The 17,300-nt window shown below is 44.5% G+C and overlaps 1 protein-coding gene across 1 annotated transcript; it reads right to left on the reverse strand.

The window, feature by feature from the left end:
- Nucleotides 1-4,230: 4,230 nt before the first annotated feature.
- LOC109484672 (connective tissue growth factor-like) lies at nt 4,231-17,219 on the reverse strand. Its single transcript, XM_019788019.1, has 8 exons — nt 16,965-17,219; nt 12,706-12,934; nt 12,272-12,399; nt 11,731-11,887; nt 11,161-11,238; nt 6,526-6,707; nt 6,045-6,142; nt 4,231-5,670 (listed from the first exon to the last, which is right to left on the reverse strand). Exons 1-8 carry the CDS (start codon nt 17,016-17,018, stop codon nt 5,508-5,510), a joined length of 1,089 nt encoding a protein of 362 aa, XP_019643578.1. The 5' UTR covers nt 17,019-17,219; the 3' UTR covers nt 4,231-5,507.
- Between the last annotated feature and the right edge of the window lie 81 nt (nt 17,220-17,300).

A 17,300-nucleotide genomic window follows, 5' to 3' on the forward strand; every position in this document is an offset into this window, starting at 1 on the left:
ACACCAGTCAAACTTTCTCCACGGTTCTTACTCTACCTGTCCTCATTTCTCACCCTCATTATCACTTCCCCATCCCTCAACTTCATCCTCAGGTCGTGTAAGGACAGTGGTGTCACGGATAACAGCCCATCGATTAGAGAAGAGAAATGTTGTTAGTGTCGCCGTTACTTCAGCGGATCTGCTCGTTACCGTAACCGTAACAGAGACGGATTCGCCCGGGTATCTGGTAACAACTTACTATGACTGATGACGTCTTTAAATCTTAACGTTTTTTTAAATGACTGCAATGCGGTAGATTACATGGGAAAAATGCTTGAATGTTTCATAATGACTAGTGTTTTTGCAAATATGACAACCATGAGACAAATTGGTGCTGTTTATCCATATTACCCAAATGTGAAAAAAAAGATGAATGTCCGACCTTCAAGTCACCTTGAACAGAAGACTGCAGTCATGAGTCTTAACTTACCAAGGGCGAAAGTCAGCGTGAAGACGTGGTGGGTTCTGGCAGTCTGTGACGTCACATGGGGGATGACACTGGTTGTGTCCATGACCTGGTCTCGTACCGATGTATCTTTCCTGTGAGGTCAGGTCAAACTAAAAGGTCACTCGTAATTAGAGATGCTAAGATAAATCTCAGAATCATTTACAATTTCTGCATACATACGTCTTTCGAAGTACGGCTTCGTAATATATGTCCTAAGGCTGTGAAGTTGATGAAGACTCATAGCTAGATTGTCTATGTCTGATTTTGTGTGCTTGGACTTAACTATGACCCTGACCTGGTCTCGCATCGGTGTGTCAAGTCAGGTCAAAAACGAGAAGGTCACACGTAATCAGAACTGTTGAGATAAATTTTGGAATCATTTACAATTCATATGTAGATATTTCTTCTTGAGTGTAAGACGTTGCTGTCCTAATGTCGTCCAAAATGATAAACTCATGGTTAGACTTCTGGTTTCGCCGAACTTGGTAAATTTTGATCATGGTAGAATCCAGACTCTACGGAATCAGCATTGGCTTAATAGTCCTAGACTACATAATAGACAACACCACGCCACATAAGACACACGTCTAAGCTCAGTTCTGTATGAGATGCAAAGTTCTTTCCTGACCCTGATTTTCTTCTGCGATGGTTAAGAAGTTATTTTAAAACACACTCAAGTTGTTTTTCCTCAATATTATATGTTGATGCATTGTTTCTAAATATTATGTATAAATGATCATGCCTCAGCGGTGAACTATACATTAAAAATAGCACCATTTGCCTTTTGGGTCTCTCCTAATGTAAGCAATGTGTCAGAGTTAAATTATGAAATGATAGATCGTACCATCTTGTCAAACAAGATGCATTGTTGTGATTACTTTGGTTCCAAAGTTATTAAAAAGTTATACACATGTATGAATGTTTTCTAAAAGATTAAGTAGCTAATTTAGAGCGCGCTCTGCGGCAAGACATGAATATTTATGGCCCGGTTCTGCCTTGTTGAGAACAATCTGTATTGTAAGTGTCAAGCAGTGAAACATGCGGCAACTTTCAAGGCCAAGGGCGTATCCATCTTTAGTGGGTGGATGGATGAGTTTGTGTCTGGAAGTTGCCACAACTCGGCGTTAATACCGACAACGTATTTTATCTGCCTTCTGTAAGACTTATACCCTCTAATTCTAATAAAGAGGCTTAGGCTTCGGATTATTTTTATTAGTTTTAGGCGTTTTTTATCTGGCTTTCTTTATTGTACTGGTATCTTTTTACGCCAGCCTTTCGGATGGCAAACCTATGCCAGCCCTGTGTCACTCTATCATGTACATTTCTGAACACGCGTGTTCAAGAGCGTAGATCGGCCCCAGGCACGGTGCTGGATACCCGTGGACTACTAGTATCCTTCTCTGAGCATAGTTCTGATAGAGCAGGGTTCTGGATAAAACAGGACCTCAGGTGATGTATAGTTTATGACAGAAACCAGCCAGGTGTGGCAGAAATGTTGTCTCAACGGCTAGGTTCTTGTAATTGCTACAATATTAGTATTGGAGAAAAAATAGCACGCAATATAAATTTCATTTCTGGTTTCTCATGCCCTGTCGATATCCATGATTGGTGCAATGAATAATCAGGTGACCATCAGGGCTATACATGTTGGTGTGGTAATGTAGTCTAATGTAGACATTAATGCAGAAAAGTTTGCACAGGACTTCACGCCACCTGTTGATTTTCTGTTAAACTGCAGCAGAAGGAAAACCGTCCCTCAAGTTTCAATATTTACCTACCTACGTCATATTACACATAGCCAAGGACTGCCTGCTTTGATATGTATAGCCGGTTGCTTATGCATGTGCACCAAGGCTCCACTTTTATTTCTTTGTTTTTCTTCCCCTAACTTTTACACTTCTCCCGGGGGCTCCGGGTAAAGGCCTGTCTTGTGGTGCTTGTCAGTGGCTGGTTTTGTGCAATTGCAAGGTGTGCCCTATTCACGTTCAGCATTTACAAACATAGAATGTTTTGGTAGCATTTTTATTATCTTTACTAGTGCGACATAACTTTCACGCTGTTCTTCCCGGAGTCCTAGAATGTCAGTCCCTACTGGTTGCTGAAGTTGTCATGATGCTCTCATGACGTTGCCGTCACCCCCTGACTTCCTTTTAATGCCTTCTCTTTCTATGTTGTAATCCTCACTCAGGCCGTACGAGGATAGGATGTCCCCGTCTCCATCATCAGCGAGAAGTCTGTTTGTAACTCACAGCGCCAAGACTAACGGTCAAGGCCGAAACTTCATCTTGCTTCATCTGCGTTCGATGGCCTGATGTGACCTGAAGTCAGGGAGATGCTTTTAAGATATTAGGGTAAACATAAGGCTGGTTCTGAATTAACTAGTTGGTTGGAGAGTTAAGAGTCACTTTCACAAATTAGGAAAAATGAGGCGTCTAGAGGTCTACATCAAAGCTGGTCAACTGGGATCATCTTCATTTCAAAGGCATTTCCTTTTAATGGAAACGCACTTAACAAAAATTACACGTTCATTTACCACATGTTACACGCGTTTAGTTCTTGCATAGAAACGTTTTTGCTCATCCTGTTCAAAGTGCCGTCAGTCCAGTCGGAGATCGGACAAACTTTCACTTTCAAAGTCGCAATTTTCTCTGCATTCTAACGCGTGCTTTGGGACCAGGCAAGATTTTAGCCGTCTCTTTAAGACATAGCCTTCTCTTTAAGATGGTTTTCTCTGGCGACTTTAAGACGCTGTCTTGAGATTTACCTTGAAGAAGACGGCTCCTTATCTGGACAACCTCAGCGTCTTCAAAGGGCTGAAAATGTCGTCGCTCCAACTTCCAAGCGAGAATTTCTTTTGGAGGCTTTGGCAAAATTACATAGGATCTGGAAATGCCGTCGGTTTTACTTCCAAACGAACATTTCTTCAGGCAGAATTACAACCTTAAGTCTGTCCGGGTCTGAGCTTGTGATGTCAACTTGTTACATCTCTGCCGCCGGCTCTCTCGTGATCCTATTATATCACTCACATTCTCCGCATCCTGGAGTGTTCAAAACAATTTCAGGGCTGGTTGAACCTTCCTATTAGTTTTTTTTTTTTCAAACATGTCATGGCTATACATGGTGACGGCACACTCAAGTTATATCAACTTATTTTATGCCGTCACCAACGCAGAGGACAAATACAGGACAGGGCGATACTCTTTTTCACTTGAGCCAAGACGTGTGAAGTGCCTTTCCAAAGGGCACAAGATGGGTGGCATGTCAGGACTAACCCTAACCCACACTTTACAATGATCTAGTTTTTGCTTTATTTTTTATACCATCACTAAGAACCAGCGAATGAGCCTCACAGATATCAGTATGTTATGCACAGGGTTGATTTAACTTACTACAGTACAGTAAAGGAATGACCAGAAAATTGACTTTGTAAAACCATTTCTACTTCCCTGAAATCGCTTTAGGTGCCTTGAAGAGTTTAAACACAACTGCGTGTGAGGGGGAAATCTGACCAACTGAAGTACATATAATTGTTCAAATCCGTGATAATGTCTGAATAGGCAGCTGAAACACACAGAGTTGATTCTCATTGTTAGTGTACTGTCAACGTTGTCGGTTTTATCAACTTATGTCCTTCGCAGCATACCAGTTTTAAACTTTTTGGATTTATCCATCCATCCATCCACCACTCTCCTATGTATATAACCACCTATCCTACTAGTAAACTGTCGGACAAAGTGTTCCAACAAAAACAACTCCATACTTTATTGACAGACAGCGACAGATCACTGTTTCACTCTACCATGTACATCTCTGAAGGCCACTGGAGGTCACGTGTGCATGTGGGACCTATCATATCAACTATCACGTGTTTATCACGTGTCATCATGAGCAGAAACGTCCTTGACTTTGAGAACGACAAGGTCAAACATTCGAAATTTCTGTCATCACTTTACTCTGCCTGCGTGCCGTATGACATGTCTCTGTTTTCCTCAGCAGATTACATGTCCAAGTTCAATATACAAGTTCAATATACAAAAGAAGTCCTGGAATTTCTTTGAAGTCGCCGCCAACAAGCTGTTTGTGCCACACATTCCTGGGAAATGTGTCAAGTTCAACATCACTGTCGCCAATTTGTCGCCAGCATGTTTTTGCTACAAGCGGCAACGATTTTGCTACAAACGGTAACAGCTATCTTATCTACATGTTACACTGCAATTTTTGTCACAAGAAAAGCAATTCTATAAAGATGGCCTTTACATATCATTGAAGATACATTCAATGTTACACAATCTTAAATGTTCCACCTCTGATTATAAGTTATATATTAATCTTATAGACTTATTCTTTAAATTTACGTTGTTACAAGATTATCGTCTAGAAATTACAGAGATATCACTTACAAAAATAGCAAGTTTCCGTCCAATATATACAGTACAATAACAATTCTACACGACGTCATACATTTTGTACTTCTATTAACTCCTTAACCAACGCTGTACATCAAAGTATTTACTCTTAACATAGCAGTACGGATAAAGCGACCACTAGTAGCTCACTTAAGTTATATGGTCATTTTTTAACGTTCTATACTAATCAAGATCACTTAAAAACGTGGCATTTTCGACTGAAATGCTTTGGACGGATTTCCAATAGCCTTCTCAATGCACGCCAATCAGTGTTGCAGAACACCTTACCACCGACAGAGGTCGCTGCTTGGTGGCGGTCACTGACGTAGCCAAGCTACAGGCAGTTTACAGTCATGTGACTATGACGCATTTCATCGCCAGACATTTTCTAACCATTCGTTCCCCCATCTACCTGACCATGTGTGATATTTGCCTTCGCATACTTCGAGAACACCTGACTATCCTTCTTCTTAAAACCGCCGTCTGTGCGTTGGCAATGTCTCATCACTATCACACCAAGCCAAGATGGCGGCGATGTGCATTTACAGTTGTGACGTCAGACGTTCTATTGACCTTTGACCTGTACGTCATGCTAGACCGGATGTTGTAGAGTTTTACTGCTGCGGACAGTTCCTGTGGCAGGTGCAGGAGTGGATCCAGGCCACGTCCTGCTTGATGGGGGTTCTGTCCTCGCAGATGAAGTCCATGGTGGTGGTCTTGACCTTGTAGGGCGTGCAGCAGCGTCCGCTGATGGTGCAGCCGCCGCACCACCTCCACCTGGGGGCAGAGGGCAGAGGGCAAAGGTTAGACGACGAACGGGGACCGGGGCCGGGGACGATACCTTTTTTTCATGCAACACTATACGTAAGAGCACGTGGCCTAAACAATCGGGTGTTTATCACATAGAATGATGTCAGATATCCATTCCAAAATTTATCGAGTTAAAGGTTATCATTTTTGATGCGCTAAGATCGTGTAGACCTTAATCGATAGTTTAATCATGGGTATTAGGATATGCCATGCAGCTTAAGATAATATAAGTACCATATTTAAGGGGGGGGGGGTCGTAACTATTAACACTATAAGTAAGCATACTTAGTCAACAGAGTAAGGAGTATTCTTAAAACAGCAGTGGTAAGTAGAGTACTGACTTGTAAGCCTTGACGGTTGTGCATCTCGTGTTGTACCAGCTGAAGGTGATCTTACTCGGCTCCATGGACCGGATCGTGCTGCGGCACTTCTTACCATCCTGCGGCGAAACACACGAGGAACGTGAATAAAATAATACAAAATGATCTAGATTTACTTAGGCGCTAAAATAATACAAAATGACCTCGTACATTTATTTGCAGGCCCTTGCCCATGTGGGCTGGTGTTTCTTCTACTCCTCCCTCTGCTCCTGTTAAGTCGACAAGTGGATTCAATTTCTTCAATTTTTTTGCCAGAAGACATTAAATATATATGGGAGGGAGCAATGGGCTATTACCCCAGAATGTATTAAGCCTCTATCAGTATCGTTTTGGTTAATTATTAAATGATAAATATTAGAATTAGGGAGGTTTTTTTTTATTTAGAAAAAATTGAAAATTTCGAATTTTTTAAAGTGTTTGTAGATTTTGTAGATGTTCGTACCTTGACATAGTCGAGGTACTGCAGGTCGCAGGGTCTCATCTGACAGATGCGCTTCTCCACCTGCATCCTGCACTCCGGGTTGTGATTGGACACTCGTGTGGACACGCCCATGCCGCACGTGACCGAGCACTGGCTCCAGGACGTGGCCTGGAGGAGGCAGGCGACGGGCTCCGGGTACTCCGCTGGATAAACGGGAGGGATAAAACACTGGTTACTTCAAGACAGGCGTTAGAAGTGGCAGCATTACAATATTTCTAATCCAAAATGTGTCGGGATCAGATTGTAGGACCTTTGGGTGTAACGCCTGTCGAAAGTGTTGTTTCCAGAACCGTGCCTGGGCCAAATCTACGTCTTTGGACAAACGGGAGAGAAAACACGTTACTTCAGTCAGTCGATGTATGCAGTACTGCGCAAGATGTTCTCTTTAAGCACTCTTAAAGAATGCCTTAAGGTCCCTTTTGGTAATTTGATGCTTAAATACTACTTTTAAGGCACCTTTATGTGTGTCCAAAATGATACGTTGTGGCATTTATTGATATAGTACGTTATAACGATAGCTCGCCCCCTTAGGCCAAACCTCTTCTTGTACCTTAGTATCTTTGATCCATACGTCTTCATTTGACATATACCAGAGCTGCCTATTAAAACACCACAAGCCTGCTAATTTTACATGGCTGGTCTGCTCGGCTAAACTTTACACGCTATATGAGAACAAATGCCTAAGAGAGACTTTATTCCCATAACCTACCCCTGCTGGTATGACAAACTCGCGGATCAACTCAAGTTTACTCCGCGTCACCCCGATCATACCGGGAATGTTCGCCCGTCTCAGGAAGTCAGTGTTATAGCAAATACCGTATCTCGACTAAATCTTCGTTCTTTGATACGAGGAGACTACCAAGAACCGTGCCTGATCCTAACTCATTCAGGGATGGAACTAGATACCAACGGTTCTGGATACAATAGACGGAAAAACATGGTATTTCACTCAGCTCAAAAGATTTTCGTGGTCGACGATTCGACATTTCCTTGAGGCTTCTCTTTCTCCAGACGGCGATTAACTGTTCTCATAAATGAATCAAGAATCTTGCCGAAATTCTGCCAAGCTTGGCACGGGAAGTTGGAGGCAGCCGTGTTCCCAGGACCAGGACAGGAATGTGTCACTATGTCCGGCGGTATGTCACCCGGTAATCCCGCTCACGGAGTGGGGAATCCTCCTGTAAACTTCACGTTTCGTGTTGTACTGATGCAGACGGTTAAACTCGCGCCTGTTTGAAGTACAAAATCCCCCCTCCAATTAAATCCGATCTCCTAAATCCGTGTACGTCATACGGGCTAATCCTCCCGCAGGTGTCAGGTGCCAAAATCAGCACATTTCTCTGTGGAACTTTCTCTCTTTCTTTTCTCACAGTGTCCAAGAAAAGAAAAATCAACTTCATCGATACTGTCTTGAACGCCACACAAATCATTGTCTTGGATAAAAACAGACCTGAGAACGTCGTACATGAATTGATGGATTCGACTTTCCCGCATTTGATTTTTCGATCATTATTGTCATCTCGCGCGGAAGTCTTTTAAAGCTTTAAAGACCAATAGACAACATTGCAGACGAACTCCCAACCACAGATGATTTTGCTCGACTAAATCGCAAGGCCTGGACAAGTTCGAGTGGCCACGGTCGGCAATGCGTGACATGGGCTTTTATTCTCTCCATTAACGGCGTTTTTTTTCGTCCCCTACGGCACTTCAAACGGCGGCAGCTGACTCCAGGGCGTCGCCGTTCAGTAGGCCAGGGCTACGGTGTTTTCCACGTCTCTAAGTTACGGAACAACCCGGCTGGAGCACACCTGCGGTACCAGATGCGTTCCCGCGGGTTCACACAGGGACGGTAATGGTCCTGAGAGCTCTAACCACTCCGGCCGTAACTCACGCGGCTGAGTGATGACCGGCACGTGCGACCTTGGACCTGGGAGCTGCCAGGAAGGGTTTTACCTAGCCTGTGTTACACAGTCTCTCACTGTCAGCGGTATTGCATCCAGGACCTTTCCTCATTCTTTGCCTGAATGGGTTGGGGTAGGGATCAGGGACGGTTCTAGTCTCTGCGTATCCAAGAACTAAGATTTGCCCCAGGCACTGTAATTCTGGGTACGGTTCTGGATAAAGCACGGTTCTCGAACAGGGTCCGAGATGTTGCCAATGTTGAAGTTACGTAACATGACATCCTGCCCAAACAAGACCTCCAAGTCCTACACTGACCAAACGTGGCAACGCTAGGCAACCATCCACCGAGATGTCACCAAACCCTTACACGCTACCTGACACTGGGAATGACTAAATATTGATCCTAAAGTGACGACGTAAAGTGAGAGCCCGGGATGTAGCCACTGCTGAAGTTTCGAAAGTGACATATAGCTCGCACGAGACCTGTCAGTGCAATGTAGACAGAACGTGCCGAGACCTGGCGACTGTCAGACATGTCCACACAACTTTCCCGCCCCTCCTGACCCACGAGAAACGGTAAATAGTCATACCCAAGCGGTAAGCTTGGTGCCTGGCACGCTAAGGTGTTTTTATGCTGTCTTGCAGAAAGTTGGGGATCCATAAAATTCCTCGCAACAAATCGTAAAATGTAATTTTAGTCTTAGTTTCATTTTCTGTTCGTAATTAACTTAGCTACAAAGCATGGGACGTTCTAGCGTGTATCTAAGATAGGATGATATGATTAAACTAAAAAAAAAACGTACTGAAATTCTTGAAAAAAATTGCAAAATTGTCCAAACGTGACTGAGTGAATCACTTGCTTGTTCAACTACTAAATGGACCGCTATTTTGGTCAGTAACCAGAGAGGTCCAGCTGCTCGTAAAAGGAACAGGTCTGCGAGAAAAGGCGTCCAAGAATCCGCAGCAAACTTGATAACGATTAGTGAGAACTATTCCAAGTATGTGTCAGAGGAAACGACGTGACATCTAAGACCCTTAACTGTTTAAGATCCACTTAAGACTGTCTGTTACACTGGCCGGACGGAAATGAGACAACGTCTTCGTCTATGACCTACTAACATCAGTACAAGCTGTTCTAGATTATGATAAAACTCATGATATTTTAATAGTGACCAGCTCTTTGAAATTGCTTCTACGAAAAATGCCCGATACTTTCTTATGTTCCTGTAATATAAAATGAATTGGATGCGAGGAGAGTTTTTAAAAATTTGCGAGCTGGTTTTACCTAGCCCATGTGTTACTGAATCTCTCGCTTTCAGGGGCTGAATGGGCCTACTGTCTACTGATTCTTCTAGGTCAGTGGAAAAGCCAAACGTACGTGTTGTAGTCAGGCTATGTTTTAGTTTTACCTCGACATATGGGGGAATAACAAAGGGTTTTAATAGTCGTTAATAAACTCGGGTGTTTGGTCAGTTTGTTAAAAGTGGTGCTACAGCAAGAAAGCCCATGGCCTTTTTCTTCAGAATTTCAGACTTCCAGCTGCGACCAAATGCCGCCGTGATCCGTTTAACCCCAGCCTGCGGCGTGTATATATCAGCGGGCCGGGAATGGGGTCCGGGTCAGCGTGTTAAAGGGTTAATAAGTAAGACGGCTCAGTTTGCGTGAGGCCCGTAACAAGACCCTCTCCACTCTTACGTAAGGAGGAAACTTAGAAGACAGATTCTTCTTCAATAGGCAATTTCCTGGTCTTTGTAGAGCTCTGCACTTCGGGAGGGCGTATATGCCTGTCAGAACTTTCCCGCGACAGGTTGGCTGACGGATCGGGACCAATTTGAGTTCAATTTTAAGTCAAATATTACTCCCAACCACGCCCTTACCACTGCAGACCTATTCCCGATCATCATCCAACCACCCGAATGTCGAACATTAACCGAATTCGCAAAACACCAGACAACCCATTGGCTAACCATGTTGGGGGGGGGGGGTCGTCAGTGTTTGGGAGGCCATATTCGGCTATGTGTGGCAGGGGCTAGCGACCCGATCAGAATCCGCTGTTCCAGTACAGGCTTACAATATGTTACAAGTTAGGACGACTATGTGGGTGTGCGGTATGAGCCAAGGATAATATCTGCCCGCCCGCTATAGACAGGTGAAACAACAGCAGCGGGAACAGGACAGGGTCAACCGCGGAGTGATTTAGAGAAGCACGCGACGCGAGCCAAGCCTGGAAAACATCGTTTTGGCACACACGCAGTACCATTGTAAGTTTAAACTTTAATGCAGGGTCCTATCTAAGCCTTGATACATCCCAGCTGATGCAGAAACTATTGTATAAGGTATCGACCAAGACTGGTTGTGGAAGGCTAGCGCTATACCTTTTGGTAGAACTTTGACGGAAAATACCCTTTTGGTGTACGGCATCAAGCGTTTTCTCAAGTTTCAACTTGTCATTTTCCCTCCAAACTCACACAATACATATTTGTTATTTTGTGTATTGGTTGTTTGATAATAAATTTTTGATACTGATAGAATTTGATTTTTTAAAAACTAACCACCCTTGGGCGGGGAAATGGATACAGACTGGCCAATTTGATACTGTCTTACCCCCACCAAAAGATCTGCTTGGAGATTATTAAAAACATCCATCCACAACCCACCCTGCTCTGAACTTGTAACTATGTGATGACCTCTCACCTCCGTGACTGGGGATGAGGCCCAGGTAGCTGTCCATCTGGTAGTACGGGCTCTTCTCCTGTCTCGTGTCCTGTTCTCCTGAAACATTACATTTTTAAAACTATTGTTTATATCGATAATGGATTGCTAATGTCACAGGAGAACAGATAAAAACGTGCGGCGTTGTGGGAAAGAGTCAATTGTGGTCAGGTGAGCACATTTGGTGTGTCAAAAATAGGTTTCATTATCATGGCTTGTCCTCGCGTTTAAATAGGTTTAAGTTCTACCTAATTCTACAAGCTTGTTGACTGTTTATTGCAAATAATCTATCAAGGGGTGCCACGCACTCGCGGCGTGTTTGTCGCTCTTAGTCGGTAACTACAACACAAACGACTACTAGTAGATGGCAGTGATTGCTTCACTGCCTATGCAGCATAGACTACGAGTGAAGCGTACATTCGCCGTTTTCAAAGTGTTCAACATTAGTCACATGACATATGTTGAGCTAGCAGAAGGTATCGTATTACCTGGATGTCAAACCTGCATCTCTACAACAGCGAAGCTCTGACAAAATAAAAGCAATTCACTCACTTTCCGGCTTGCTGTCCAGTTTCCCTGCGATCATGGGCATGGGTCCCTTGGCGCTGAGCTCCTTGGGTTTGGCGTCGCACATCCACTGCTTACAGCACTTCCCGGGAACCTTCTCCAGGCGGGGGAACGGGCAGTCGTCGGACGGCATTCGGACCTCCTGGAGATACAAGTAAAGCGTTTAATGCATAAATGAAATACCTTTTCGTACGTTTATGCTCATGCAAGACAAGACAAGAGTAGGTCATTGTGATAAAGTATTTCCAGGTAAATTAGCATTACTCAGGTTGTATATAAACTTTTGTCTAACACGTTTACAAGGACTAATGTTCAACCTTTTCTTGTTTTCTACGACAGTTGAAGATGTAAGAACAGATGGAGTTCCTAATACATAGATTATGGCAGATGCTTTTTTAGATGGTAGGTTTAACCATACTGTCGACCAACACAGGCGGTATTTGTTTATTTTCGGTGTCCATACCTGTAGACAGCGTTTGTTTGTTTGTTTGTTTGTTTGTTTGTTTGTTTGTTTGTGTGTCCGTACCTGTGGACAGAGCGGCGTGCACCCCACTGCGCCGTTCTGACAGACGCACTTCTCCCGGCAGCTCAGTTCGAACGCCTCCCCGCTCTGGTACACCTTCCCCTGGAACACGCACGGTGCCTGGAACGTCGCTACAACAACAAAACCGGCGTCATTTAGAAACGTGCACAAGAACTGATGATCCCATAGCAGAAGTGTGTGCATCACTGGAAGTGGTGATTAAAGACTAGGGATGCAATTGTACCCTGGGAGGGGGTAAAAATAAAGCCAGTATGTGTTTTTGAACAGTCGGTTTAAGGAATAGGACATGAACTAGATTAGATATGACATCATTCAATTCAACTTCACCATTCACGTTTTCCCCTGTTTTCAGATATTTTTGAGCGTTATGGTGTCTTTTACCCTTTTCCTTTCCTGATTTATGGAAAATTCTTCACCTTTACAGACTCCTGTTGGTTTGTCCCTGCTGTAGTCGCAGTACAGCCCGACTGTGTCATCACACGGCGCCATCTCAGAACACTCCTCCCCCAGCAGGCTGGCACACACCTTACACCGGCACCCGCACCGGTCCTCCAATAGGCGCACGCCTGGCAGACACGTGACCGGCTGGGCGGGGCAGGAACACTTCCCGTCACACTCGCCCTTTCCTTCAGGCAGGGCGTGGACCTGAAAGATGAGAACATTTGTTTGTTTGTTTGTTTGTTTGTTTGTTTGTTTGTTTGTTTGTGTGAACCAAACTGACTATTACAGACAATGTGCCCATATGGTAGGCATGGATCATCTAAAAGCTCTCTCGCTTTGGGTTGGCATTTCCTTTCATAATGATGAGACATGCGAAGGTGGTATAGACTTCCTGGTACTTTCGTTAGGTCATGTGTTCTAAGCGATTGGTCATTCTAACATGATGAAGACTTTAGTTCAGACCGTCGAAAGTTTGGTGAAACTTTTTGCTGCGCTGGATCCATGGAAGGCAATTTTTATCATGTGAAGATATGTGCTTCTTATGTCGTTTTTTTATTTTGAATTGACTTGTACTTGAACCTGGTTCAGCTCTTGCTAAATTTCCGTTCCCAATTTGACTGGAAGAGCATGGCATTTTAATCCTGGCAAAAAACATGGGTAGAAGCTCCTTTCGTGATTCTTTCCAGTTGCTCAAACAGACGACAATGTTGTTGTTCGTAGTTGGTGGTTTGTAGGGTGTTTGGCTGCGTGTCAAATATCTCCCACTGCCATGTTGAAAACTCGAACCGCGCCAAAGTTTGAAATTCCAGTGATCGCGGTCCAAAACAAATTACGCAAGAATCCCTTCCAGCCACGGTAAATCCCAATTAAGGCAAACTTTTGTTTTCAGCACCTGCGCCGAGCTAGCCGGACGCCTACTCGTTTTGCGCGGGTAAACACCCGAGTGTGTGCCGTTAGCGCGGTTGTGTCCGGATGTCGCGCTGCATGTGTACACAGGTTCGCACACACCGACATGTGGGACGTATAACTAGTCTCCTCCAGACCAACAACGTGGATGCAAAATCAGTAAAATTTAGTCAAATATGGAGAGTAATTGGCTGAGGGATTTTAGACATTTGCCGTTTGCCAGAAATTATCTCTCTGGTGAACTGAGTCTCCTGGCCAATTATTTCCCTTTTTGCCGAATTCTACGTATACAATCTGCATCCCCGTAGGAAGGCCTGGTGAAGGCTAACATATAACGGGAACTACGAAGGGTGTCTGGACTAAAATTAACGACAGCTACCCAAAGAGCCCTTCCGGAATCTTATAGAATCACTTAGTAGGACCAAGGAGGTTTTAGGGCAACCTCTTTAGTTAGAGACATGTTCTCTGTCAAGTAACGCTCCTCGGGGAAGGTAGACAATGTCTCCTTTGATTGTAGAACAACCGTTTTAAAATGGAAGAATACCAAACTTAACTGGCAGTTGTGCTTAAAAGGCGTCCAAATTTGCCCTTCGCGAGACGCAAACTTTACAAAGAATATTTTGCCAGTTTACAGTTGAGAGATAGCTAGACAATGTTGTTTAGATAACAGTTCCGTATCATAGTCTCAAGTACATGATACAGATACTTGTTGTTTTCACACGTGTTTGTTACATGTACATATATGTTACAGGAGACGGTAGGACGCCCCTCCTAGCGCCCGGTCAGGACAGCCTAGTCCCCACCAGAATAACAACGGACGGCTGGCCCTGTGAAACGCGCTCTTGTTTGTTTTGTCAACTTTGGTGGAACTATTTCACATCATAAGGCATGGGCGAGCGATGCACCTGTTATAGAAATATTTCTGATATTTATTCCAAACCAAATTTTACTTTAAAAAAGTGATTGGGTCCGAAAACAAAACTTTTAAAAACATTAGTACCAAGAACGATTGTCGAACCTTAGTAGGTTATTCCCCTTTCCTGGGGACAATGACTCCTTTATATGGAATGTACATTTTCAATCGCAGAAAGCCATTAACATAGCGAGACACACCGAACACCGCGCAAGGGACCGCAGGAATGTTACTCTGCACCAAGCCTGTCTGCAGGCTGTGTCACCCCTCTAACCCTGCCGAGATGGTACGGCCCGTTTGGACGGTCTCCAAGCCCAGGCGACCCCGAGGGCGCGCATTTAACCGTGCTTTCCTCTAGTCTCTATATCAGGCTCTACTGAGTGGGACTCTGAGTATTGCCAATCGCCCGTACTTTTTTCTGATTTTTGCCGTGTTCTTGCCTGTAGATGTTATGATGGGGTTGCAGTTTCAAAGGAAGCAGCTAGGGGGCGAAAATTGAACGCGTCCTTCAGGTCACCGACACAGACCAACATACCATATACGTAATGAAAATTCACAAGAAAAAATATTTTGATTCAGGAAGAGCTACAATATGAAATCTCCTCCCGAAGGCTACCTTCCTCCCAGCAGGCTATTCCCACACTCCTGTCCTCGGTGTTCTGTGAGCCGGGAAGCCTGCTTGGAGCCTATTTCCCCACCCCTGCGTTCAGCTGTGGTCCGTAGTCTTGCCAGGTACGACCCGCCGCCCCAATTATGCTGACAATGTCTCACTCCTTCCGGTAAACACAGCGGAGGGAACCTTGGCGCCGACAACACGGCTTGGCAAGTTGGCAGGGACGCACCGTTTGGCTAGCCTCCCCCAGGCTTCGGAAGCGGCTGGGAAGAGGCCAAATCGACAGATAACATGCCAGGGGAGCTGCTTCGCTCAGAGAGTTCATTCGCTTTACCCGGACCAATTCCCCTGGCATGGTATCTGTCTATTCGGCAAATTTTCACTCTTTCCAGTCGCTTCCGAAGCCTGGTAGAGGCTACCTCTTGGCAGAGACGCGCCGAGTCGCCTGCCATGTCACGGCCCTGCGTGTTGTGAAATCCTGTCCTCTACAGACCATTACCTCTCCGTGTTTTGAGGTAAACGGATCCGAAGCATATGTCTCTGACAAGTAGAGGAACGTGTTTTCATCTAGCTGACATATTCGATAAGCTAAAAATGAATTTGACTCTACTTTTTTGGTCACGTTACTTGAAAGCAATATAGAGTTACGGCCAGACTTCATATACACAGATCTACTTTTAAGCCATATCCGATGCCACAACACCAAAGGCAGTGCAAGTCACTTTGAATTCTTTTGTTATTATTTTAGATTTAAGATGTGGGTGTCTTCAAGGGAACTAATTGTGTTCTTTGAACTTTTGCATTTTCGTAAAAGTCGGTCCTCCAACTATCTGCCGACGACCCACCTTACAAGACTTAAGCTAAAAATCCAGCCACTTCGCTATCTAAAACTTGACATTTTGAGGTCATTGAACTCGTTTATCCATAAAAGATATCGCCCACAGACATCGGGAGGTGCAACAAGAGTTCCCTTATCGGAGAGGTCCCGCCTTCCGTGACATAACTGATAACTACATCGGCCTAAAGTAGTCTCAGCGACGGCCAAAAACATCACGGCGGAACCAAACCCCGTCGCGAAGTTGACCGAGCGCCAGACTTTAACACACATTCGGAGCGCTCAGTGCTGGCCGGGCGACAAGTTCTGAACATGACTGGGCATAGGTTGAGATCTCTTCCTCAAAATAGTAGAGACAAATTTGTACACCGATATTTAGAATGTTTCATGCGCATTTATGGTTTAGAACTGAACTTGACTTCAGTAGTATCGTCACTCGTAAGACCAACCCTACTATATGCAGTATTGCACCCAAATACAAAGGAAGACAAAGATAAACTGGAAAGTACATGTACAAGACCAAGCTGTAAGATTCTGTATGAACAATTATGGCAGGGATGTCAGTGTCACGGAAATGAAAACAAACCTACAGCGGGCCGTCAGACTATGCATGGTGTACAAAATGACTAATACTCTGGTGGATGTACCAAGTACTCAGAAAGAAAAGAACACCCACACATGGAATAGCATATCGTTCTCTTCCATTGTGTACGTAGTCCCGTGGGTGGGTTTTCCGTCCTCTCGCCCTACTTCTGACATATAACGAAACACTGTCGTCTCTGTTGTTGTGCCATACCCTGCCTGACATTCTCAGCCCACCACATAATATATATAAGAACAAGTCTTTGCTTCATGTACGTTGACAATGCTATCACTGTCCTCCAAGCATGAATGCACAGTTGTATTTCATATCTAGGTTGAAAGAATTACTCGAAGAAGGAAATGAAACAAGTAAATCTGGACTCACCAAACACGTGAGGAACACGGCCACTGCCACCACGGAACGCTGCAAGACCTTCATGTTCTTGAAGTTGAAGACGCTGTACAAGACGCAAGGACGCGTTACTTTAAGACAAAGACGAAGGCTTGAGAATTCTCCTGGGTGCTAGTTAGCTGTGCGCGGGTTCTCGCAGACCAGCTCTCCCGTAGTGAGACAGGCTTGTGGCTAGCCGCAGATCGGTTCTGAAATCGTCCCGACCGCAGACCGCATTTTATAGGCGAACCCGTCTTGTTTTCCCTGGGTGTGACGTCACGCCAGGCTCGGGTTGGGAGATCCCCCGGTAAACACGTGACGTCGGCAGGA

The sequence above is a fragment of the Branchiostoma belcheri genome, unplaced genomic scaffold (assembly GCF_001625305.1).
Source record: "Branchiostoma belcheri isolate BF01 breed outbred unplaced genomic scaffold, Haploidv18h27 scaffold7, whole genome shotgun sequence".
NCBI classification, from domain to species: domain Eukaryota; kingdom Metazoa; phylum Chordata; class Leptocardii; order Amphioxiformes; family Branchiostomatidae; genus Branchiostoma; species Branchiostoma belcheri.